At 41.5% G+C, this 26,944-nt stretch overlaps 1 protein-coding gene across 3 annotated transcripts in view; it reads right to left on the reverse strand.

Moving 5' to 3' along the window:
• Positions 1 to 26,944, reverse strand: part of PRKCH (protein kinase C eta) — a 231,207-nt gene that overhangs the window by 163,318 nt on the left and 40,945 nt on the right. Inside the window, exon 1 of one of the 3 annotated variants that reach the window (XM_025295408.3) lies at positions 22,990 to 23,040. The exons of the other annotated variants lie outside the window; for them this stretch is intronic. Within the exon in view, the coding sequence (XP_025151193.1) occupies positions 22,990 to 23,025 (36 nt within the window). The 5' untranslated portion in view covers positions 23,026 to 23,040. Of the gene's footprint in view, positions 1 to 22,989; positions 23,041 to 26,944 lie in introns of those variants that run through there. 3 annotated transcript variants of the gene reach the window in all.

The raw sequence follows: 26,944 nt of genomic DNA on the forward strand, positions 1-26,944 counted from the left end.
ATGAAAGACAAGCTACAGATCAGGAGAAAATATAAGTAACTTTTTTTCTCATAAAATAAAGAACTCACTTAACTCTGTTTTAAAACAACAAAAAAAAACACTCAATTTTTTAAAAATGAGCTTCATCACTTAATTTCACCAAAAAAGACAAATATAAAGATAGCAAATAGGTACATAAAGACAAGATCAACATAATTAGTCATTAGAGAAATGCAAATTAAAACCAAAATGCAAAAACAATGCATACCTATTAGGAGGTTTAACATTAAAAAGTCTGAAGATACTAAAGGAAAGAATGTGGAACAACTGGCATTCTCATATGCTGTTAATAGGATTGTAAAATGGTACCATCACTTTGGAAACAGTTTGATATTTTCTTAAAAGATACACATACATCTCCCATTTGATCCAGTCATTTGACTTGTATTTAGGGAAGAATAAGGCAAGCATATGTTCAAAGATATGTATGCAAATGTTCACAAGGGCTTTTTAAAAAATACAATGGAATGTGTATTAGTTGCTCAGTCGTGTCTGACTCTTTGCAACCCCATGGATTATAGCCTGCCAGGTTCCCCTGTCCATGGAATTCTCTAGGCAAGAATACTGGAGTGGGTAGCCATTTCCTTCTCCAGGGGATCCTCCTGACCCAGGAATCGAACCTGGGTCTCCAGCATTGCATGCAGATTCTCTTAGTAGCCCCCTAGGAAGCCCTAGTATTCAAGAATAAAAAGAATAATCTATTGATGTATGCAGCAAAATGTAAGAATAGTAAATAAAAGAAGCAAACACAAAAGAGAATATTCTGCCTAGAAAAAGCAAGACAACATACAGTTTTACATGGCTATAAACATATAGCTTCTATATTGGCAGAAAACATATCCGTGGTTGCCTGGGGATGGGTAAGAGAAATAGGACAAGTGGTAGAAAGGGATTAAAAAGGGGCAGGAGAGCATCAGGGCTATTAAATGGAGAAAGAATACTCTTTTTAACAAGTGGCGCTGTGACAACTGTATTCCACATGCAAAAGAATAAAAGCGAAGCCCTACCTCATACCATGTGTAAATATGAAATCAAAATGGATCACAGACCTAAAACTAAGAGTTATAGCTATAACACTCATAGGAGAAAACAGGAATAAATTTTCCTGACTTTGGGTTAGGCAATGGTTTTTTAGGTATGACAGCAAAATTACAAGTGACAAGAAAATGATAGATTGGACTGCACCAAAATTTAAAACGTCTATGGTATAAAAACAAACGAAACAAGTGCCTACATCTCACTGCCAAATGCTCTTCTCAAAGGGTCACTCTCATCAACTGTCCTCCATCCAAGCCTCCAGAGGCTTCCCAGTGTCTCCAGAATAAAACTCATTCCACTTCACCTGGCTTTCCAGGGCACTGTGAGCTCCCCTCTGTATCCTCACTAATTAACCCAAACCTCTTCTTCAAATTTCCATTCTTTAAACCTGCTCTGCTAGTCAGGTCTGTCTCCTCACTGTGGTACAGCCACACCTGTGCTTGTGCTGCTGTCTCTGCTTAGAAAGCCATTCTCTCTTCATCTATCCGTTCATCCCAACCTTGGCTGGATGACTTCTAGGGTCAGGATCATTGCCAGGTGCTCAGGATTTCCCAGAGAAGTTCCCTGGGGCTGAGGGTGAAAGGAGCTGCTGAGTGTACCTGGCAAAGATGATTTAGCTACAGAAGTTGAAGGAAGAAACTTTCGCCAGGAAGATCCTGACATGCGCATTGATCCCTCAAGTGTCAAAATTCCTTTCTCGATTTTTATCTTAGTATTTACCAATGCCCTTGAACAATTAGATAAAATTTCACAGACTTACATCTCATCACTTGCAGTTATGTCTGTAAGCTCCATTCCCAAGGGAGCTGACAATTTTTTTTTTTTTTTTTAATTCTCCAAAGGACCTAGCAGAGTTCCTCGAACCAAGTAAGCACTCAACAAATAGCTGCTGATTTGGTCTAGTGAGCCAAATTGGGAGGTCATCTGACCATCTCAATTTCATCACCTATAAAATAGGAATGACAGTATTTTACCCTACAATAAATACTCTGTGACAGTACTTCATAAAATATAAAAGCACTTCAAGATGGCTCCAAGGCAAACCAGTAGCATATGGACTACACAGGCCCACTGCTTAGGGACCATATTCGGATTGCTTGACATGCCACCATACTGCCAGACCCTCTCTCCCCTCCCCCACCACACATCTTGAGCCAGTGTTTCTTTTGGTATCATTTTGCAGAAGTTGAGTGAATCACCTACATCCCGAACCTGGTCTTCTTGCCCATGAAACAAGATAATTGTTTAACAACCTTTCACGCTGTAATGTTCCATGATTCTAAACAGGCTTGGATAAAAGCCTGCACACAGGACTCAACGGAAACACTCATTTAATTAACTGGTAATAATTTACAACCATTTCCCTTCACAGAAGGCATTAGAATTGATCACAGGCAGGAAACTTCTGACTACTTGATATTCATCTGAGCATGGGATAAGCAAAAGGCTCTAGCATATTAAAAGGAAAAAAAAAAAAAAACACCAACCCTTTATTGGGCAGAGGTAGAAGGTTCACCTAAACTCTATGGTGAGTTGACATCTTCAGCCAGACATCTGTGATACACCTAGATTCTTGGCTAGGTAAATCCTTTCTATAACTTTTCTAGGTCTTACTCTAGGGATAAGTAACCAAAGAACCTCAAAACATGATAAAGCATTTCACAATTCTCTTCCGGCTACAACCATCAGACTTAAAAATGAGAGCTCAAATTCTTGGAGGGAAAAAAATTCTTTACAGAATTGTATCAATAATCAATAATGAGGCATGCAGCTGTGTTTGTTAGCAATAGAAATAGCAGTTACTGTGTCATGAACTCATCAGTGTGCAGGGGCCCTGCCAGGTACCTGACCTACACTATTTCTTAGCTTCCCCTTACCCTCCCACAAGGTAAGTAATTCCACCGCCAGTGTACAGACAGGAAAATGGAGGCTCAGTGAGGTTATGGAATTGTCCAGGGTCACCCAGAGTGACGGCCAAGCCAAGATCCAAACTCAGGGAGGCTCCCGCCCCAGCTCCACACCAGCCTCCCTGGAGGCTGCTGTGCCTGCCTCTGCCTGTGGGTTGCCGCAGGTTTTGCCTGATGCCTTCTGTTCACTGAACCAGCCTGTCTGGGCTTCGCAGCATGTTAGGTCAATCACATCACCCATCTCCCTGGGAACTCGGGCTGGACTTGTGCCCTCAGCACCCGAGGGCACTCCCTGCCAAATGCCAAGCTTCAGTGTTCCAGCCTCCCTTCTTTGCTGCCAAGGCCAGTGGGAGTGGCACCAGCCTGATGGTGTCGCCTGATGGCTCTTCACAGGGGCACGTGGCAGGAGCCATGAAATGTGGCTAGTCTGTGCTGGGGCCGGCAAACTGCAGCGGGTGGCTCAGGTCCCATTAGTCAGCTGCCTGGAGGACCTGAGTCAGGGGCATGTGCTGCACACACACAGCACAGTGCCTTGTCATGGGAAGGAGTTTAAAGGAAAAGGGGGTAAATAAGGCAAATCCTATGTCCCTGCTGACTTTCTACTTTCACAATCAGACAAGGTTTGCAAGTTAAAAGCACATTAAAAAGCAAGCACCACAGATTAAAAATGAGAATGGATACAAGTATATGCATGGCTGAGTCCCTTTGCTGTTCACCTGAAACCATCACAACATGGTTAATCAGCTATATTCCAATACAAAATGTGCTTGGTGTTTAAAAAAAAAAAAAAAAGAAATGGCATCGTGGGTTGATCCACCTGTCCAACTACAGAAAAAAAAAAAAAAGATGAGATGATAAGGTGAAATTTATCAAATCTGACTATAGTTTAAAGTGAAGGAAAATACCATCATTTGTCAGTGACTAAATCCTCATCTTGCTAAGCCCGGACCCTCCATTTAGTTGAAGAGGATGGTAGGGAAAGAGCCCTTGGCTGTGACCACAGTTCCCGTGGCAGATCATCTGGCTTCCACACCTAGACACTAAAGGTGGACTAAGCTTTAAGCCCTTTTCATATCTGAGATTCTACAATTCCAAGCCAGAAACAGGTTTTGAACTCCATGGAGGAAATAAAGACAACACAAGAGTCTGTCTCTCAAATGCATGTTTAAGCTTCATGATAATTCTTAATTACCAATGTTGAGCCCCATCACCAGCTCAACACACCCAATCACTATAAATTTAAATTTAAAATTATTTCAATTCAGAGCCCATTACCCCTATGTCCTAGTGTAAAATGTGTATCTTCTGGCAAAACTGGAACTCTTTTGCATTAAAATTAGTTTTCCAAAGTCTCTCTGCTCAAAATGAAAAATCAGGAAAAAAATAATCCAGACTGGATATCTCTTAGGACTAAAGCATTTTTAATAAGCTAAGGATAGAAATGGTCTACTGTGTAAGTGCTATGTGTGTGTGTGTGTGTCTCAATCTTTGACTCCAATGTCCAAGGAATTGAAAATGTCAATTAGATGATGGATGCCTTAGGCTCTTCAAAACACTCCACTACAATTCCTCCCTCTTCACCTCCTAGGGCGTTCAATTCTGTGCTGGGAGGGCTACCTGACACCTCCTTTATGAATAAGGATGGCGGCTCTGAAAGGATCTGCCCAGCCAAGGAGATCCAGAGCTGCTGCTACTGCAGATGGACAGAAAAGGCTGGGCCAAGCTCTTCTGAGTCAAATGCCCACCCATGAAACCAGCAGAGGACTCTCAGAACAGCACCCTCCAGAACCAGGAAAGCACTTTCTTTCTCCTCCAGTAAGGTATCTGCCCCAGCAAGAACCTCATGCCAGACCAGACCCTAAACTGAGAGAGGAACCACAGTAATTGTGCTCCCTACATCAAAGAACACCTCAAAAGTACACATTCGACATGATCTCCACCCTTCTCTTTTCTGTTTTGTAGACCCCTCTAGAAAGATAACATATGCTATCCTTGCCAGGATGAGATAGTAAGTGAAGGGGACAGGTGACCTTTGCATGTAGCCTGAGGTGAGAAATGCCATCCATGCCCCCCTTCCTGCTCAGAGGCCTCCACAACCCCAGGGGGTGACCTGGGGTGAGCTGTCAGCCCCACAGTGAGCTCCTCCTGAGGCCACTCTCCCACAAGAACTGAGATATATTACGAGATGGAGATTCCAAGTTTTTGCCACAGAAGATCTCAGTTTTTTTTAAGAAAAGGATATAAATAAAACCAGAACTATTCTACTTTATAATGGAGGAAGAAAGCCAAGCCAAAGCAAGAAGTCAAAACTAAATATTTAGCATACTTAAGCATTCAGGATGTTTTATAGACCTGTCTACTTAATTTCTCACCGCTCAGGCTCTTGGTCACCTTTAGATGACTGTGAATCTGAAGGAACATTAGAAAAATGCATCAAGCCCAAGGTCTCTCCCAAGGTTATACTGTGACACTTTCACTCCCTTCGGTCTCCCAGAGGGAAGGTGAGAGGAATGCTGTAAAGAGGTGACATATGTGCCCATCTAGATACACAGGTAGCAGTTTTCCAGATGGGCTAGGGAAGGAGAGCCAGGACGTATGTGCAAATGCACGGTGACTATTAGGGTTGCACACGGAGGAATGCAGACTGTAAATGAGATGGGTCAGAAACAAGGCTGGAGAGGAAGAGCTGTCAGTGGCTTCCTGGCACCCTGGAAAGCTAGCCCTTATTCCAAGGGAACGGGGAGCCACTAAGGGCCATCGGCATGTTTCAGGATTATACAAACGTGGCAAAGCCCTACTGGTATTGGGTAATAAGGGGAGAGAGGCTGGTGGTGGGAATGCGTAGTTGAAGGCTATTCCAGTGGTCTTAGCAAAGGATGCAGGTGACCTGAGCTAGCCAGCAACAGAGGGGCTGCAGGAGGGGAGCAGAAAAGGAAAGATAGGGGAGGGAGCAACAGCTAGACTCTGTAATCAGAGGTGGAGTCGAACATGAAAGAGAAGTGGGCACAGAGAGAGTCTATGAGGCCAATGACAATCATGGTACCATTAAATAAGATGGTCTCTAAAGAGATGAGCTGATCTAGAGGAAGGGGAGTTCAATGTATGACCATTACCATGTCAACTGAGCACCTACTGGGCACCCTGGTGGTTGTTCAGAAGCTAAGTCATGTCCAACTTTTGGTCACCCTTAACAGCTTCTTAAAGTTTAGACACAGAAGTAGGAATACCACACAGATAGAAAATACAACCCAGCACACTCTCAATGGAACAGGTAAAGACAACATCAAAAGCACTACTGAGATCAAGAAAAGGAGCTATCAGAGACTTCCCAGTTGTTAAGACTTCACCCTCCAGTGCAGGGGTTGTGGGTTCGATCCTTGGTCAGGGAGCTAAGAACCCACATGCCTCACAGTCGAAAAATCAAAACATAAACCAAACAACATTGCAGCAAATTTAATAAAGACTTTAAAAATGGCCCACATCAAAAAAAGATTATTAAAAAAAAAAAAAGGAGCAATCAGATGACATGATATTATACAGAGAAAATCCCAGACACCATCAGAAAATTACCAGAGCTCATCAATGAATTTGGTAAAGTGGCAAAATACAAAATCAATATATAGAAGTCTATTTCATTTCTGTACACTAACAACAAAATATCAGAATGAGAACTTAAGGAAACAATCCCATTTACCATCACGTCAAAAAGAATAAAATACCTAACAATAAACCTACATAAGGAAGCAAAACTATAAGATACTGATGAAAGTAATTGAAGACAAAACAAATGGATGAAAAGAGAGCAATATTGTTAAAATGACCATATTATCCAAGACAATCTACAGATTCAATGCAATGCCTATCAGTGGTATTTTTCACAGAGCTATAACAAAAGCTTTAAAATTTGTATGGAAACATTACAGGCCCCAAATGACCAAAACAATCTTACAAGAGAATAATAAATCCGGAGGAATCATACTGCTTGACTTCACACTATGCTCTAAAGCTACAGTCATCAAATCAGGATGGTACTGGCACAAAACAAGACACATAGATCAATTAAACAGGATAAAACACCCAGAAGTAAATCCATGCACTTATGGTCAGTAATTAATGACAAAGGTAAGAATACACAATGAAGAAAAGACTGTCTCTTCAAATGATGGGTAATAAGGGGAAAACTGGACAGCTACATGTAAAAGAATGAAATTAGAACATTCTCTAACACAATACACACAAAAAAACTCAAAACGGATTAAAGACCTAAATGTAAGACCAGATACTCTAAAACTCCTAGAGGAAAACATACACAGAACACTCTGACATAAATCATGCAATGTTTTTTTTTTTTTGGATCCATCTTCCAAAGTAATGGAAATAAAAGCAAAAATAAACAAATGGGACATAATTAAACTTAAAAGATTTTGCACAGCAAAGGAAACCATAAACAAAAACAATCTACAGAATGGGAGAAAATATTTGCAAATAACACTACCATCAATGCTTAATTTCCAAAATACTCAAACAGCTTAGTATCAAAAAAGCAACAACCCAACCAAAAAGAATGTAGAAGACCTAAATAGACATTTCTCCAAAGAAGACATACAGATGGCAACAGGTAAATGAAAAGATGTTTAGCATCTTTTGCTAAATAATTAGCATCACTAATCATTGCATGCTCAGTTGCTTCAGTCACGTCCAACTCTTTGCAAACCTGTGGACTGTAGCCCACCAGGCTGCTCTGTCCATGGTATTCTCCAGGCAAGAATACTGGAGTGGGTTGTCATGCCCTCCTCTAGGGGATCATCCCAACACAGGGGTCGAACCTGTGTCTCCTGCACTGCAGGCAGATTCTTTACCACTGAGCCACCTGGAGAAATGCAAATCCAAACTATATAATGATGTATCACCTCGCACTGGTCAGAATGGTCATCATCAAAAAGTCTATAAATAATAAATGCTGGATAGGGTGTGGAGAAAAGGGAAACCTCCCACACTCTTGGCAGGATTGTAAATTTGCACAGCCACTATGCAAATTCCTTGCTTCCCTTGTGGCTCAGCTGGTAAAGAATCCACCTGCAATGTGGGAGACCTGGGTTTGATCCCTGGATTGCGAAGATCCCCTGGAGAAGGAAAAGGCTACCCACTTCAATATTCTGGCCTGGAGAGTTCTATACAGTCCATGGGGTCATAAAGAGTTGGACACAGCTAAGCGACTTTCACTTTCATTTTTCATGGGTGTTCCTTAAAAAAATAAAAACAGAGTTACCATATGATCCAGCAATCCCATTTCTGGGTATATATCTGGGGAAAACTACAAATTGAAAAGATACATGCACTCCAATGTTCATAGCAGCATCATTAATGATAGCCAAGACATGGAAGCAACATAAATGTTCATTGACGAATGGATGAAGAAAATGTGGTGTATACATACACAATGGAATATTATTCAGCCAAAAAAAGAATGAAATAATGTCATTTACAGCATTATTTACATGGATGGATCTAGAGATTATACTAAGTCAGACAGAGAAAGACAAATATCATATGATATCACTTAAATGTAGAATCTAAAAAAAAAAGATACAAACGAAGTTATTTATAAAACAGAAACTGACTCACAAACATAGAAAACAAACTTATGGTTACCAAAGAGGAAAGGTGGGGAGATAAATGAGGAGTTTGGGATTAGTATATGCATGCTGCTGCTGTTGCTGCTGCTGCTAAGTTGCTTCAGTTGTGTCCAACTCTGTGCGACCCCAGAGATGGCAGCCCACCAGGCTCCCCCGTCCCTGGGATTCTCCAGGCAAGAACACTGGAGTGGGTTGCCATTTCCTTCTCCAATGCATGAAAGTGAAAAGTGAAAGTAAAGTCGCTCATTCGTGTCCAACTCCTAGCGACCTCATGGACTGCAGCCTACCAGGCTCCTCCATCCATGGGATTTGCCAGGCAAGAATACTGGAGTGGGGTGCCATTGCTTTCTCCAATATGCATGCTACTATATATAAAATAGATAAAAAAAACAAGGACCTACTGTATAGCACAAGAAACTATATTCAATATCTCTTAATAACCGATAATGGAAAATGATAAATATCCATATATATATATGGATAAATATACATATATATTTATAATTGAATCACTTTTCTGTATACCTGAAACTAACACAACATTTTAAGTCAACTCTAGTTCAATTAAAAAGAGAGTGAGAGAGGAGCAATCACTGGGCTAGGACAGAGCTTCACCTGAGTTGAGGCCTGAAGACAAGCTTCAGTAAGTGGGAGAGGAGATCCTTGTGAGTCAGCAGCACATCATGAGCAGAGATAAAAACAGTATCAGAACATATACTAACCCAGGGTGGATGGGGAAGTGTTCATACAGAGGAGTAAGAGAGAAGGTTAGAGGCAAAAACTGTAGAAACAGCTGCCTTTAGAGAATTTTAACCTTATTAGAGAAGAGTTACTAGAAGTTTAGATTATGTAAATTGATGGAGAATAACATGTAAAAGAGGTTATTTTGTCTACTAGACCAATGAATGGGGAAGAACATGATCCAGAAATATGAAGGGTTTCTTAACGGTAGAGTCATTAGAAATTAAAATCATACAAAGCAAACACAAGCAGTAGGAAGGTCAAAGGAGAATTAGAGGCCTAGGTGACCTAGATCAAAGGTCAGCAGACTATGGCCTACAGGTCAATTTCAGCCCATTGCTTGTTTTTCTAAATAAAGCTTTATTGAAACACAGTGACCTTCATTTTTGCTTACATATTATTTATGTCTGCTTTTGTGCTTCAAGGGCAGAGACGAGTGGTTATGACTGAGACCTTACGACCCACAGAGCCAAAAATACTTACTGGCTGGCCCTGTACAGAAAAAGCCTCCCAGCCTCTGTTGCCATTAATCAAGCAGGGAACTCAGGGGGAAGGAACACATTTTAGAAGGAAGGAAATGAGTTCAAATTTGGACACAAAGGAACCCAAATAGAAACATCTGGCAAGAAGACAGAACTAAAGACAAACTGTGGAGTGAGGACCAGGCTGGAGTTCTCATCTAGGAATCTTTCTCAAAAGGTGATCACCAAGAGCCTTCAACTTTTTAAAAAAGAGCACAGGAAAGGGAGAAATAAAAAAGCAAATTCATTTTACAAGGCGGAAGAAAGAAAAACCAGAGATGCCATCTGAGGGATGGTGGGATTTGCCCAAGTGTGGTTTCATGGGAGGAAGCAGCCTCAGAAAAGAAGGCATAAGCTGCAGAGGTGAAGGAAGATAAGGCACTTTAATGGGATGCCAGGCTTGGGAACCAGAAAGTAACAGTGGGGCTTCTCCCATGGTACCCATTCCTCCTAAGCAGTTCCGTTGGAAAGGTCCTCCTCATACTTACCTAAAGTTAATTCATACCACTGAATCTTCTACCTGAAAGTTTAATTCCCCTCTAAAATTTAACCTGCCAAGATAAGCAGGGTGGGGAAAAGGAGAGTGCACAGCACTGAAGCAAGAAGGAACATGTAGTTCAGTTATATATTTTAATTAAGCAGGAAGGTAAAGCTGGAAATCCAAGTTGTGCCTTGGATGCCAAGTTGAGATTTTAAATTTAAGAAAATTTAGACTAGCAATAGTAAAGGAGAACAGGCTGGGAGACAAGTTAGAGGACTGGGGGAAGAGGACACAGTTAAAGAGTTTGTTCCAGTGGTACAGGTCAGTGATGGAGAAGACAGGAAGGAAATATTACAGGAGCTCAGTATGGCTTGGGGGCTAAGGGCTAGGGACGATGAAAAACAAAAAAGGGTTCCAGGATCTGAAAGCTAGGAAGACTTATCCTGGAAGAAGTAAGACCGTCTAGAAGGTCACTTGGCTTTGTTGTTGTTAAGTTGCTAAGTTGTGTTGGACTCTCTGCAACCCCATGGACTGCAGCATACAAGGCTTCCCTGTCCTTCACTATCTCCCAGAGTTTGCTCAAACTCATGTCCATTGAATCAGCTGGTTTAGGATGACTAATTTTTAAGTATACTGATTTTTTTGAGAAGACATTGAGGTAGAAATGTTTGACAAAAAGACAGATGGGGCCTGCAACTTAAAACAAAGGGCTAGACAGAGTGATACAGAGAACAGGAGACAACAAAGCCAGCAAAAGAGAAAAAAGAGAGTACAGAAAGGTACTTCATCTATCTTGGGTACCCTGAGAAATTTTACACATTTTTTTCCATGTATCTTCACAACTGCCTTCTGTGTAAGGGAAAAGTATAGGACCATTGTCCCCACTGTACTGCAGAGACACCCAGGGTAAATCACTTTAAATTGGCAGGCTGAACTAGAGATAGATTTTAGGTTCTCAAATGCCATTCACACCATCCTGTGGATGGAATCCTAATATATTTATGACTTTCAATAAACCTGATTAATATTTGCCCAAGAAGCTTTCCTAAAGTTCACCTGTCCTATTCTCTTATTAAATTAACTTTGCCAACTCTTAGAAACTACACAGCTTCAGCTGAAAGCCAACTAGAGCTTCAGCCAGGGGAGAGCCTGACAGCAGACCAATCTCTGAACATCACGTAGAGGTAAAACCAGAACTGCTCTCAGATGTAGCTGATTGGTAGGACTCTGGGTGGAATGTTAAGCTAAAGGCTGAGCTGAAGCCACTGTAGAACTTGGGAAAAAAAGAAGAGAGGCCTGAAACAGGATGTCCACCACCCACCTCTCACTTCAGATCCACCAGAGGTACTTCAACTAGGACTCTGGAGATTTTTTGCTAAAATGAAAAACCCACCCCACACTCTTTTCTGTCATGTCACTTGACTCTAATCTAAACACATCCCTGGGCCCTAGAATCTGCCTTCTCCTAAAGCAGCAAACAAGGCCCCACCAGCCCTTGCCTTTTCATGAGAAGACATTTTCTAATACTCATTCCTATTTCTTTTGCCTAACCACAATTTCAAGTTCTTCATTAATCAGTACAAGGGTCTTTTGAGGGCAGTGAACTACGCTGTATGCTGCTGTGATGTCAGTTACAGGACACTAAGCATTTCCCAAAACCCACAAGACTTTACAGCACCGTGAACTTGAATGGATGCAATTAATGAAATAAAAAGCATTTGGGGATCAAGTGATCCCTAGATGGAACACAAGCTGCAATGTAAGAATCAAGGACACTCAAAACTGTGAAATAACCTCACTGAGGGAGGGAGGGAAAAGGCACTGACCTAGTAACTTTGGAAATGAGTGAGGACTCTAAGACTAAAGCAAAAGGAACTTCACATAAGCACAGAACCCTAGCTGGAAAAGTTGAGGGTTGGAGGTGGGGTGGTACCAGTTAATCATTCTGAAGCCACATGTGAGTAAATGGATGATGGGTGGTGGGAAGAAGTTCTCACCGTTAGAATTTGTAGACAAGAGACAAGTAAGGGAGAAAGGCTAGAATGATCCATGTAGCATACTGAAGTTGAAGGCATCAGTGCGAACTCATATTTGGCTTAACACAGATACATATACATAGAGAGAGATAAATGCTTACAGATATGTGGATATGTAAAGTGAAAGGGTTAGTCACTCAGTTGTGTTCAACTCTTTGTGACCCTATGGACTGTAGCCCACCAGGCTCCTCGGTCCATAGGATTCTTTAGGCAAGAATACTGAAGTGGGTAGCCATTCACTTCTCCAGGGGATCTTCTCAGACCAGGGATCAAACCCGGGTCTCCTGTACTGCAGGCAGATTCTTTACCATCTGAGCCACCAGGGAAACCCCTGTGTATTTAAGGCTTGGTATAAATACATCTCTCCTTGTTCTGTCAGCTGAGAGGACCTAAATGCAATGACACTCCATTAGCAACAAGAATACCCAGTGCCCAGAATGTGGTTTCTAATACCATTCTCCAAAAAAAAGGAACCAGCGCTCCTGGGGAAATGGTTGATTCTATGGCTGGAGCAATAAACATACAAAATAAGCCTGGACCATTTGTAGTGCTCAAAACATAAAAACAAAACAAACCCGCAATGATGGGGTTAGGTCACCAAGAGACACAGGAGCCTACTCAAAGAGCTCCCAAAGACTGAAGCTGGACAGTTTGTATAACCAAATAATGGAGTGTTGGACTGTAAGCTAAAGTACAAAATAAATATCCACACGTTCAACTGACCTAAACAAAATGTTGAACAAATAAATAAACGGGGAGGGGCAAATCTCACAAGCAGAACACCAAATCATGCATGTACATACTTCTCCCTGCCCCTTAGCTCAGGAAATGGAACCTAACTCTCCAACCGTACATGTGGGCTGTACATAGTGACTTCCTTCCAAAAGTACAGGAAGGAAAGGAGGAGGGGGGAGGGGGTAAGTGCAACCCCATGGGAAAAACCTGACAAACAGGAGCTCATCCATGCAATCAAGGTTCCCATCAACATTAATAATGCATTTGCTAGTATGTGTGTGTAGAATGCATGCTGATGTAATTAATGTGATGTAATGACAGACTTTAAAGCAGAGACATTACTCTGCCAACAAAGGTCTGTATAGTCAAGGCTATGGTCTTCCCAGTGGTCATGTACAATTGTGAGAGCTGTACCGTAAAAAAGGCAGAACGCCAAACAATTGATGACTTCAAACTTCGAGTTGGAGAAGTCTCCTGAGAGTCCCTTGGACAGCAAGGAGATCAAACCAGTCAATCTTAAGGGAGATCAACCCTGAATATTCACTGGAAGGACTGATGCTGAAGCTCCAGCATTTTGGTCATCTGATGCACACAGACGGCTCATTGGAAAAGTCCCTGATGCTGGGAAAGATCAAGGGCAGAAGGAGAAGAGGGTGTCAGAGGATGAGATGGCTGGATGGCAATGAACATGAACTTGCGCAAACTCCAGGAGATGGTGAGGGACAGGGAGGCCTGGCTTGCTGCAGTCCTTGGGGTCACAAGGAGTCAGACACAACTGGGCAACTGAACAACAATGACAGACTGTACGTTATCTCTGGTCTTCCTCCCCACAGCCCATCACCTCAGTCTAAACATCAGACAAACTGAAGGATATTCCACAGAATACCTAACTAGTACTGCTCAAGTTTTTAGTTCATCAAAAACAAGACAAATCTGAGAAACTGGGACTGTCTTGAGCCTAAGGAGATGTGACAACTAAATATAATATAGTATCCTGATGGGATCCCAACACAGAAAAAGGACACTAGGTAGAAACTAAAGAAATCTGAACAAACTATGGACTTTAGTTAGCAGTAATGTATCATTATTGGCTCATTATCTGTGATAAAAATATGATGCTGATGTAGGATATTAAAAGAGGAAACTGGGTATGAGCTGTGTGGGAACTCTATTTTCATAACTTTCCTGGAAATCTGGAACCATTCTAAAATAAAGTGTCTATTTAAGAAAAATAGCTTTTAAATAAAAAGTGCCTCCATAGAGCCCTGATTCCAGGTAACCTCTAGAGAAATCTGAATTAGGAACAATACTACAGGTGAGAAATGTGAACCCTGCAATATACAGATGAAAAGCCAGACAGAGGCAGCAGAGCAAAGGGACCTGACTTTTTTAGGTTGTGTAGGTAGCTTTGCCCTATCAACATTAAGTGAGTCTTGTTTCCAAATTTCCCCATCTTTCGAGGGGTGCGCCCACCCCAGGCTGAGCCCATTTTTTTCATACTGCAGCCTTTGGTGTTGGTCCATGCTCCTGGAGAAGGCCCCCACTGAGAACCCAAGACTGATCTTTTAAGAAGCACTCCCATTTATTCCTTTTCTCTAGATTGTTTTCAGACGAGCTGTTGGTGAAGGGTCTTCCCTTAAGCCAGAAGTGGAAGGAGAGTGAGAGAGAGAAAGAGACAAGGAGAAAGACAGGTGGAGAGAGACAAAGAGAAAGACAGAAAGAGATAAAGACACAGAGAGATACAGAAAAAGAGAGAGAGAGAGAGACCAAGGGGCCAGGAAAGAAGGGAAATGAACCACTCACTGCCTCCAACCAACATCTAACAACGAGGTTTTATTTTTTTGGCACTAACACTGTGTAGCGCAAATGATGTCATGCCCATTACACTATCTGATTTCACAAAGAGTTGCAGAAAATCTGAACAGGAACTCCTCATCCAAAAAAAAAAAAAAAAAAAAAGGATAAGAACTTGGGAACAAGTTTTCAAGACACCTCAGTTTTTCATTTTTCTCCCCAGTGCTAAAGGAGTAAGGGCTGCAAGAACTTCTCTAGGCCCCTTGAGCCATAGTCTCCTGATGTACTTAGTACAAATACAGGCCCCAAGCCCAGTAAACCAGCCTCCCATGTAACAAACCCCTCGGGTGACTGACTGATGCACACTAATGCTTGGCAACCCCTTAAGTAGTTCTTCCTCCCCTCTTCTCACCACTACCTCCCTTCCCTGCTCATCCTACAATCTAAGAAACTGTGAAGTTTGCTTTTATATAGTAAGTGAAGTCGCTCAGTCATGTCCAACTCTTCGTGACCCCATGGACTGTAACCTGCCAGGCTCCTCCGTCCATGACATTTTCCAGGCAAGAATACTGGAGCGGGTTGCCATTTCCTTCTCCATTTATATAGTAAGGTTCTCAAAAATTATAAATTTCTGTTTGCATGTTATATCGTATTATCTATGCACCGGTTGTTTGAAAAGAGCTCTATTTTTTTTTTACTGAGAACTTTCTCACCCTATTATGCCTCCTATCCAATTTTTAAATTTTCAATCCACTTTGTTGTTTAGTTGCTAAGCCATTCAGACTCGTCTGTAACCCCATAAACTATAGCCCATCATGCTCCTCTGTCCATGGGATTTTCCAGGCAAGAATACTGGAGTGGGTGGACATGTTAGTTGCCACTAAAATTTTGACTTTTCCAGAGAAACTCTTCCTATAGCTAATATATCAGACAGCGCTGTCAGTTGCACAACCTGTGTAAACACCAAAATCACTGCACTGTGCACTTTAAAAGAATAACTTTTATGATTTGCAAATTATACTTCAATTATAAAGAGCATATATTTACAACTGAATAAACAAAAAAGTAACAGTTTAAGTGGATGTACATGAATAAGCTATTGTTTGTGGTTATCCCTGCCAAGAATTCCACCCTTAACTCAATTTAGAGTCAATTGTTAATCTCAGATATGACAAGTATTAGACATATGTTTTACCAAGAGTACTGTGTTATGAAAATGACACATCAAATAAATTCTGTTAAACACACCTATTCATTCGTTTGTTGTTGTTGTTGTTTAGCTGCTCAGTCGTGTCCGACTCTGTGACTCCACGGGCTGCAGCCGCCAGGCTCCTCTGTCCATGGGATTTCCCAGGCAAGAGTACTGGAGTGGGGTGCCATTCCCTTCTCCAGAGGATCCTCCCAACCCAGGGATCGAATCTGTATCTCCTTCTTGGCAGGTGGATTCTTTACCACTGAGCCACCTGGGATATTTACACTAATTACATATTTTTACAGTAAAGTAGCAAAATATATGTCTGATATATTCAATATCTGCATCCCCTACTAATAGAGTAATTATTTTAAAAATTCAGAACTACAGATTGGTTGGCTAATGGTCTATCCTGAGGTCTAGACACCTGATTTCCTCATTTCATTCTGTAATTTCAGTTAATATAAAGTAACTGCTATGTTAATGTACCATTCTTGAGTAAAGATTATGACTTTGAACAATATTCACCATCTTTTCCCAATCCTACTGATTTTATAGAGCCTAATGACATAGCTTTGGGAACTGTAACCACTTGCTAAATAAATATTATTTCTAGATTTCGAATTTAAAAGTCATCAATCTTCACTGCAGTGGACAGGAAAAGGTCTTTGTTTTCCAAATACCCCCAGTGACTTTTGGAAATATTTACTGATACAAACTGTTTACAATTGTAATGTGAAAAAAAAAAAAACCCAAAACATAGTATTTTATAGTTGATTTGAAAGCCAAATGCCCAAGAAAAGAACAGTGTGGCAATCATATTTATCAATATGTACTACATTCCAAAAAATGCAGTTTACAGGAAGTTATATAGTAAAATTGCAAAATATAAACAGGTAAAAAGAATAGAATGGAGAAAATGAAATAGTCAAGGCTGGAGTCAAGTTTAAATGTAAATGGTTTAATTTTTATTGAAGTTGAGCTAAAAATATCAATCCAAATTTCTGAAGCAAAGCAAAATGAGAACCAAGATCACAACCATGAATCACATTAACCATAATAAGCCTCACCAGTTTCTGAAAAGGAGCAGAACTTGCAAGGCTCTTAGGGCTAAAGAAAGGTCTCGAATGCAGTGGCTCTCCACTGTGGTTCCCCAGACTGCATCAGCTGTTGGTCGTGTCTGACTCTTTTGTGACCCTTAGACTGTAGCCTGCCAGGTTCCTCTGTCCATGGGATCTTCTAGGCAAGGATACTAGAGTGGGTTGCCATTTCCTTCTCCAGGAGACCTTCCCGACCCAGGAATCAAACTCGCATCTCCTGCATTAGCAGGCCGATTCTTTACCACTGAGAGCCATCAGGGAAGCCCAGGCCACATCAGTACCATCTGGGAATTTCTCAGACCTGCACACAGTTAAGCACCCCACTCCCCTTAACCTGTCAATCAGAAATTCTGGGGGTAGGCCCAGCAATCTGTACTTTAAGAAGTCCTCCAGGTAATACTGACACAGGCTAAAGTTTAAGAACCACCGTTTTAGTGCATCGTCATATATGATCCACTGAAAGTGGTTACCGACTTGCTCAGAAGTCTCTCAATGACTCTATGGTACATTTTGCACAGCAAATTCTAAGAAGCAGCTTTCTTCTAAAGCTGATTTATAAAACTCAAACCACATGGCCAAGTATACAGCTAGGATGTCAAAAGGAAGCATGGGCCCAAGTATGTTTCCAGGGTTTGGCACATATTAGATAGGCTTCCATCCATTTTCTGAATAAATAAATAATGAATAAATGTATACATATTATTAAATACCCTTCAAAAAATTCCCCATAAGCACCACTTACTATGAATTGTGCTTTGGATGCCTATATCAAACATACAATTTCAAAGACTGCAAAAACGTCTTACGTATTTATTTGCAGGAGAGAAGTCACCATTTATCAGTAAACATCTTCTATTAATATTTTAAATTTTTGTACACATTTCGAGAATGTTCAAACCTCCACAGCACACTCCCCTTGTTAGCTCCAGTCAGGAGGCAATGGGTATCTAGTTTTACAGATGGAAGTCTCTACAGGAGACTGACAGGAGCTGCCAACGGGCACACCAGCATGAAGTCCTCTGACCTCTGGCCCAGCTGTTCCTCCTTTGTTGCTTCATAAACATCCATGTGTCTGCTGAGCAGAGACTCCATAAAGTCAGCTCTGCCTTTAAAGATTTTCCTGACAAATCAGTCAGGCTGAGGGCCATCAGCAGGAAGTCTTCTTCCTGGTCGGGACACACACCAGGCTCAAAGGCAAGATCATCTTGGAGGCACAATTTCCTTTTTTTTTTTTTTCCTCCATAACAAGAGGCAAAAGGTGACCTCTGTCAGGAACCTCCAGCAGATGCTGGAACTTGAATGGGTTGGCATGCCCATGCTGGGGTGAGGCTGGATTAAAACCCTGCCCTTCAGCCAGGTTGGGTCACAGGCCCATTCTGACTCTCTCCCTAGAAAATCCCAATTGTGCATCCTATTCCCGAGCTCAGGTTTAGAGCCTCTCTATCTGAGTAACACATTATTTGAGATTGTAACAAGAAAGTCACAAGCAGGGCACAAATCTGCTCTGAGCCTTCTCATTCCTTGTACAGTGATTCCAGGTCACAAAACTCCCAACAGGAGTCAGAGTTAGCACCCATTCATCCAGTGAGTCATCCAGCAAGCATTGATTGAACACCTACTGTATGCTAGGCACCAGGATGGGTGCCAAAAATAGGGAAATCACAGGAAGAGAACAGCACCAAGGGCAGCCCGGTCACATGGTGCCTGTTGCATGTACCCTCACCTACCGTGACCTCACCTGCTATGACCTTGATGCCAGTTACATCAGGGCTGACCTCTGACACACAAACGCATGCACACACACACACTTGCAATGCAGGAATTGCACCATCTTGGATTCATTTTCCTGGTGCGTGTCCTCCAAGGAAACTGAGTCAGACATGGACATTTAGACTGAGGAAGAGGCGGACACGTCACTTTGAGAACCACTAGCTGACTCGATCCCCTCCCTGTGGATGTAAGGTAAGCCTTCTTCAGCTTCTCATCTCTCTTCTTTCTCCACTGTTCTTTGTCATATACATTTTGTCATATTTTCTGCTTTCTTGTAGCTCTAGGTCCCCAATCTGCCAAAGTAGGAGAAAATCATGCTTATAGCCCTTGGGTCACCAATTCCATAAGCAGAGAAAGAGTGGACCAGTGGAGGATGTAGGCAACTGGATATAGTCAGGAAAACAGAATTCCCTACTCAAAATATTTAACTCAGGAATTTTACTTTTAGTCCGTCTTACCACTGCTACCTTAGAGAAGGGAAGTGAGACCACACCAAAATAACTACCTCCCTAGACAGAGAGGTACTCTCAGTGGATTTGAGGCTAAAGTTCCCCGGTCCTCTGTTCATCACCATGACACTAAGAGCCCAAGAGTCCTGGATCCCTCAAAGTCTTTGGCAACTGGGGCAAGTATAAATATTTGCATAAACATGGACTAGAGAGTGGTTGAAGGATCAATGGATGTATAAGAAGGGTCCACATTAGTTATAGTCTGGGTATAAGCTTCCTTGCCTAATTCATATCATATCCCCAAAGCAATTAGCAGTAAAGTTGATATGACTAATACTCATGTCCTTATATCCAGGAAATCCATGAATTCTGAGGCCACAGTCTCCAAAATGCCAGGGGCCAAGCTGGATTCACCTAAAGTAGTTGCCAGCCAGTCTGCAACTTCCGCTAACTTTTTCAAGGACTCCGGGTGAACAAGTGAATTACAAATTATTTTCCTCCTAAATTGGAATCGAGTTCCTCTCGTTTTGCTTACTACTTATTTTCTTTGCTCAAGGAAATAAAGATTAAAAAAAGGATACATGGCCACGAAAAGAGTTTTTCCAAAGTAATCATTGGTCTAGTAGTTTTGCATAAAATGTCTTCAGAGTTTTATGAGTCTTTCCTTATTGTAAAAAAGGCCAAACTTTTAGCAATATGCTAATTCTTTGCATCTCAGTAAATGGGAACAACAGAAACGAAATAACCTAAAACTCAGTAAATGCAAATAACAGAAATTAATAACTTGAATTTCCAAAGGTGTGCAGTATGTACCTTCTACACATTATGGAAGGACCAGGACTTTCTGCAAAGAACTCTGTCATCACTGTCTCACCTCCTGACAGTTTGGGAGGCCACATATCATCATCATTCCCTTCTACTGTTTGGGAAATTGAGATGAAAGGTCAGGCAGAAGCTGTCAAACAAGGCTTCATAACTCCCAAGGTTCAGTCCCTCTACTTAACCCTGATCTTCTTTCCCTTTGTTTTCTGTCATTAACACCCCTACCTTTACTGTCCCTGCCTGAAATGGCCTTTCTTCTGAACTCCTGTAGATCTGCTGTCCAAACAATGTGTCAAGCCTTGCAATTTACATCCTGCATAATTATCTAACTTTTCCTGGGTTTATGTCTTGTTTCTTCAACTAAATTCAAAGCTATTAGGAGTCAAGGTGCAAGTCTTATGCATCTTTTTGTCATCATACCACCCAGCACATGGTAGGAGATGAAAAACTACATGTGATTTACTTCTATTTTTTCTCATCTTACAAGTTATAACTACAGTTTAAAAAATCAAATATAGACATATATAAAGTTGAAAATGAAACTTTAGGTGGAATTCAAGTGTATATAATTTAGCATCAATCTATTGCTTTCCTTAGCATGAGAAAATACTTAAATTTATCTTAGCACTTTCATATCTTTTTGTTAATTACCCATCCTTTTATTCAGTGAAATATACGGGTTAGGTACTTCTTTCTACCCTCTCTGCAGAAAGTAGCAAACTAAAAATGGACTTTTAAATAGATTACCCAGAATAGCAAAATGTGAAATATCTCTGAAAAAGTATAAAGTAGTATCATAAATTATATTCATTGTCTAAGCTTTCTTATTTTCCTCCTTAAAGAGATGCAAACCCGGACTTTGCCCCACACTTTAAATAAAGGCATTCCAACAGGTGTCTTCAGAGACACAGAGGGGAGATGCCCCTGCATCCAGGCAGACTGCCCAAAACATCTAGACACACACCTATCTATCATGTTCTTAAACATCCAAATGCAGTTTTATTCTACATATTGTCCTGTGATTCAGAGTGAATAGTTCAAGTTTGTCCAAGTGGAATCCAAGTCCCTTTTCTATAGTTTTCCTTATGGGTTGCCCTCCACTCAACCGGTCGTCTCTGCCAGGCCGCTTCTGCCACCCACTCCTATGACCACATCCTGGAACTGCTGTGTCCTGAGATCGACACCACTCCCCAGCCTTTTCCCACCACCTCCATTCTTTGAGCACACAGAGCACTTTAAGGCCATGAACTGTTCCCAGGCCATGAACTGTTCCCTTTCAACCTGCGAGGGCATCTCCTGGTCACATTTCCTTCCCACTTCTTGCCAGCACCCCTGTGTCCTCACATCTCCCTTTTCTGCCACATCTGATGACAAAACCCCACCCTGGACCACTCTCCTCATCTGCTTCCTCTCCTCCTGCACACTGGCTAAGGAGTCACATACATGTCGGGGCCACTAAACGTTCAGAATTTCTAATCTCAAGCCCCAGCACCTCTTCACCTTTCTTTCACTCTTCTTTGTTAGCTCACCTCTCATTTTCTCCAGTGACTGGATAATTCCAAATAATCTCCAATCTCTTCAAATGCCCAAATCCATTCTACCTTGACTGCTACTTCATCAAACACTTAGAGTGGCCAGGAGTTAGGTATCTCAACGACAAACCTCTCAAAAGGCTCCCTGCCCCCAACCACCAGCTTCTAGGACAAGCACAGATGCCACCTTCAGAGCTCCTCCTCTCAAGTCTTTCCTAGGAATGTATTCTTCCACTTCTGATATTCCCTAGGACTGTTCTCTATCCACTGCCTTCTTTATTCTCTGTTCTCCTTGAGCATCAAAATATTCACACTGGTTCTAACTACCACCTCTATTTGGGTGATTCCTAGGTTCCTGTCTCCAGCCACCCATCTTCCCAGAGCTTCAGAATCACATTCAGTTGGCTGGTAGACACTTCAGAATCAACACACCACCTTGGCTCCCACACCAATTCTTTCTCCTACATTCCCTAGATCCATTACCACCAGAATTTTAGAGGCCATCCTGGTCTCGTCCATCTCATCCATTCCCCATAGCCCATTGATCAAAATCACATAAGCTTCCCATCATGGGAATTTGTCATATCTATCTTCTTTCCAGCCCTAATTTCCATTGCTCTCCTGCATGGCTGATCCTCTACTGTGACAGCTTCCTGTCATTTAGCCTCAAACCTATGATCCACCAAGCTGCCGTGGCAACCCCCCATAAGGCAAATCTGACCATTTACACTTTGAGTTAAATTCTTCAATGATGAGCTTCCCTGGTAGCTCACTGGTAAAGAATCCATCTGCCAATGCAAGAGACACAGGTTCGATCCCTAATCCCGGAAGATCCCACATGCTGCAGAGCAACTAAGCCTGTGTGCCACAACTACTGAGTCTGTGCTCTAGAGCCAAGGAGCTGCAACTACTGAAACCATTTACCCTAGAGTCCAGGCCGCTGCAACTAGAGAGCAACCCAGGCTCACCACATCTAGAGAAAATTTCATGTAGGAACAAAGACCCAGCACAGTCAAAATTAATTTTTTTTAAAAGCATTTCTTCAGTGGCTCCCTATCTACTAGAGCATATATCTGAGCTTCACATAGTATATCTGACTCTTCGTGGTCTGGTCTCCAACTACACCACTCCCCTTACAGCCCTTGATCCCCACCCCATGCTTCATATTCAATTAATGTCAAAAGGTTTGCACTTACCAGCATACACAGGATGTTTAATGCATAAACACTCATGCTATTCCCTCAGCCTACAAACAATGGCCACCTTCTCTCCGACCCATTCATCATGTGACTAAGTCCTACTCATCATTCAAGACTCAGTTCAGGTGACTTCTCCACAAAGATGCATATGAGGTAAAGAGCTGTTTTCTGTGATCTCCCAGCTCCTTGTCAGCACTCATCATCTGGTACTGACATTGTCTGTGCTCATGTCCACATTCCCTTCTACATGATATGCGTCTCTAAGGCTGGGACGCATCTTCTACCTCTGGGAATTAGCTCAGTACTGGTGCAAAAGGGTCATCAACACACGCTGTGGCTTCAACAGGACACACGTCTTCAGCCGTGCTGGCCCGAGCAGCCCAGGAAAAGGGAACTTTGTTTCCTTCAGTGGTGATCGCTACACAGTGTTCATGGGAGGAACATTTGATTATTCCACCTCCTCTGTGTCAGAGTCACATGAATCCTGAGTTTTGCAAGGCTGTGATAGTGTCTGTGATCACTCAAGACTGAGTAGTCTGTCCTCAAAAACTCTCTAGAAGTTAAGCTGGTTTCTTTCTCTTAGGCTAGGCTAAATGGAAATCAGTGAACAACATTCCTCAAAACAGCAAAATGTTCAAATAATTGAGGGTTTTTGAACAAATGAACATCCTTTGAATTTCTCAGCTTTCTCATTTCCCTTGGCCTCTTTGTCTTCTTTTAAATAATACAGTGATTTGTCTTAAAAGGAACTGATCCTTTGAGCACATTCAATTTTATTTTCTGATTAATTCCCTGACACTAGTACAGATTCTGAGACTCTAATTTCACCATGAACCCTTTCTCCTTAAAGTTTTATATCACTAAGTGAATACATGTGGTAAAACTAAAAAAAAAAATGATCAACATAATCATAAAAGTGATCAAGAAATATGACATGTTTATTCATTTTCAAAGGTCTTTCTGAAAATGAGTCAACTTGATTTAGTTTTGTATTCCACACACGAAAATGTCCTTCTCTTGTCCATAAGGTAAGCATTATTATTCCCATTTTGCAGGATGTAAAAATCAAGGCTCAAAAATTTAAATAACTTGTACAAGCAGTGACCATGGGTTTCCATCCCTATCTACCTGCTCCAAAGCCCATAACCACAACATAAGGTTCAGCTGCCTCTTTTCAAAAGAGGCCATAAAGGGTATAAAATGAGCCCCATTGCAATGAAAGGAGACAGAGTTGAGAGTTTTAGAAAAGAGTCCACAAATAATTAACTCCCTAAAACTCTAATGTTTCACTGAGAAGTAAAAGTTCATTGGTAAAATAAACTTGTAATGTGGGTCAGGAACCCACTTGGCCTACACTATACCCACTGTGATTATTATCTAGGGCAAACAACCTTCGCTCTCCACTCTCTTACAACCTTTCCACACATTACTCCGAATTACAGGCCCTCTATTCTCTGCCTCAATAATGAAGGGCCCTAAGAAGACAAAGGTACAGGAAGGTCAAAGCAGAATTCAGTGTCCTTCACCCTCAAGCTCACATCCCTCCTCTTTAATAGGGTTAAACTGAAGAATGTCTTCAGGCACTATTTTAAACAGAGTGGGGAAAGAAGCTGCTACTATGAAATTATAGCCTCCATAGTTCAAAGAAGGTCCCACCTACCATAGCCTCTGAATTGGACTTCAGAAGCCATTCAAATAGGAGTCACCTATGGCCTCCTGGGGTCTCTATTTTTTCTGTCATGACCTCTTATTTTTATTTAATTTTTTTTAATTGGCGTATAACCTCTTTGCAATGTTTATTAATTTCTGCTATACAACAATAGCAGAAATATAAATCAGTTATATGTATACATATATCTCCTCCCTCTTGGACCCTCCCTCACACCCCCGCCCCATCCCTCCAGTCCATCACAGAGCACCGAGCTGAGCTCCCTGTGCTATACAGCAGATTCCCACTAGCTATGGATTTCACACACAGTAATATATTTATGTCAAACCTAATTGCCCAATTCATCCCACCCTCCCCTTCCCCCCAACCTCATGACCACACACACGTCTGTGTCTCTTCAATCGTGGAATGACTCTTACCATACTTCCCTGTGCATGGTAGCCACAGGTGAATCTTTGTGCGAGATGAAGTGCACAGGTCTGTCACTTTTCTTCTTTCTGAACAGTCATTCCAATACCCCTCCCCCCCATCCCTCGATGATACTGGCATCCAAGGAAGTCAGTGTTAACAGCTGCTGTTCCACAATGCAGTAGTCTAGTGAGTTCCATGGTTCTATAAGGTAGCTCGAGTTTCCTAGCATGGGTCCAGTCAAACGAAATCTATGCTTACTTCTTAAATTTCTCAGGCCACCAGAAGCTCAGTGGATAAGGCAAATGTGAAAGAAAACAAAAGAAAGTAGAAGATCTTGCCTTCATTTTGCTTTTAATTTTTTAAGTATTTTAATAATATCCAACTATACAGATCATTTGTTTCCCTTTCATCCAGTGCACCCCTGCCCACCCCCCAACACACACACACTTTCTCACAGAGAGATAGCATTCTTTAATAAATGTTATTTAATTCCTGGATATATTTTAGCCTCTGAGTTTTTCTAGTAACTTGAAGCAAAAAAAAAATAATTCCATTTATTCAACTCACACTCATTTTCCCCCTATGAGTTGAATACCAAAACATTTCCAGACAGACAATACAGCATTTCACGTCTGAATGTCACTGTCCCTGAAGATCAAGACAGTATCAAATGATAGGGTGATATAATGCTATATACACTGTATTAAATGATACAGCAATTACATGGTGTTCCCAGTAAAAATTCTTATTCCATAGAGCTGTAAAACCAGCTCTGTGCTAAGGTGGCTTTAATATTATCCAACAAGAATTTTACATTCAAAAACAGTGTGTCCAATAGTACTTTCTGCGATGAAGGAAATGTTTTATATCTGAGATGCCCAATATGGTAGCCTCTAGCCTTATGTGGCTACTGAGAACTTGAAATGTGGCTAACACAATTAAGGATCTGAATTTTTTTTTAATTTTAATTCTATTTAAACTTAAGCAGCCACATGTGGCTAGAAGCCGCAGTATTGGGCAGCAGAGTTCTAACATGTCCTAAGCTTTTCAGCGTTCAGCTGTCATCTTTTTAAAATAGAAAATTAGGAAACAAGCAGCCTCTCAAGTAGGTCAGTCTATTTTCCACCACTAAAGATGTTCTGTCTCATGGTATATGTACTCTCTATCTCCAAATCAATGGAAAGTAGTTCTGCCCTGCTGTAACACTACTCAGAAAACTTAACACCTGTGATATCTCCTATCAGGGAAGTTCTCATGCAAATAGAAAGTGTTAACACTACCACAGATTTGAAAATATTAAAGTGCTCTCTGGAAAAAAAATTAAGCCATTAATGTGACATATTTTATTCTTCACAGGAATAATTTTCAGGCTCAGACACTCATGAGCTGACAGTCTCACTCCAGCACTGCTACCTAGGATGAGGAACTCCAAGGAAGCAATACCAGGGCGTCTACTTCAGCCGTGGCTGCCCAGATATGGCTTGAAATGCTGAAACCCAGTCCTGCGCCAGAACTAGAAAATCAAGGTTGTTGTGAAGTTTGCTTGTTCCTGAATTCAGTCATTCATCTAACAAATATTTCAGAAGTATCTACTACATGTCAAGCACCAAGTTAGATACAAAAATATAAGTTTGAATGATATATAATGTCTGCCCTTCAAGATTTATGTTGAAAGGAAAGACCATAAACAGATCATGATCCAACCTGGTAGGCACACAATGAGTACAGAGAATGACAGGATTCTTGAAAGATTACCAGACTACCCTGGGAGGGTCTGGGAAGGCTTCCTGGAGGAGGTGGCAACTTAGCTGAGTCCTCAGGAGAAGGAACTAGTAAGGCAAAAGCAGGGAAGATAGCATTCCAAGCAGGGTG

Source organism: Bubalus bubalis, chromosome 11, assembly GCF_019923935.1.
Source record: "Bubalus bubalis isolate 160015118507 breed Murrah chromosome 11, NDDB_SH_1, whole genome shotgun sequence".
Classification (NCBI taxonomy): Eukaryota; Metazoa; Chordata; class Mammalia; order Artiodactyla; family Bovidae; genus Bubalus; species Bubalus bubalis.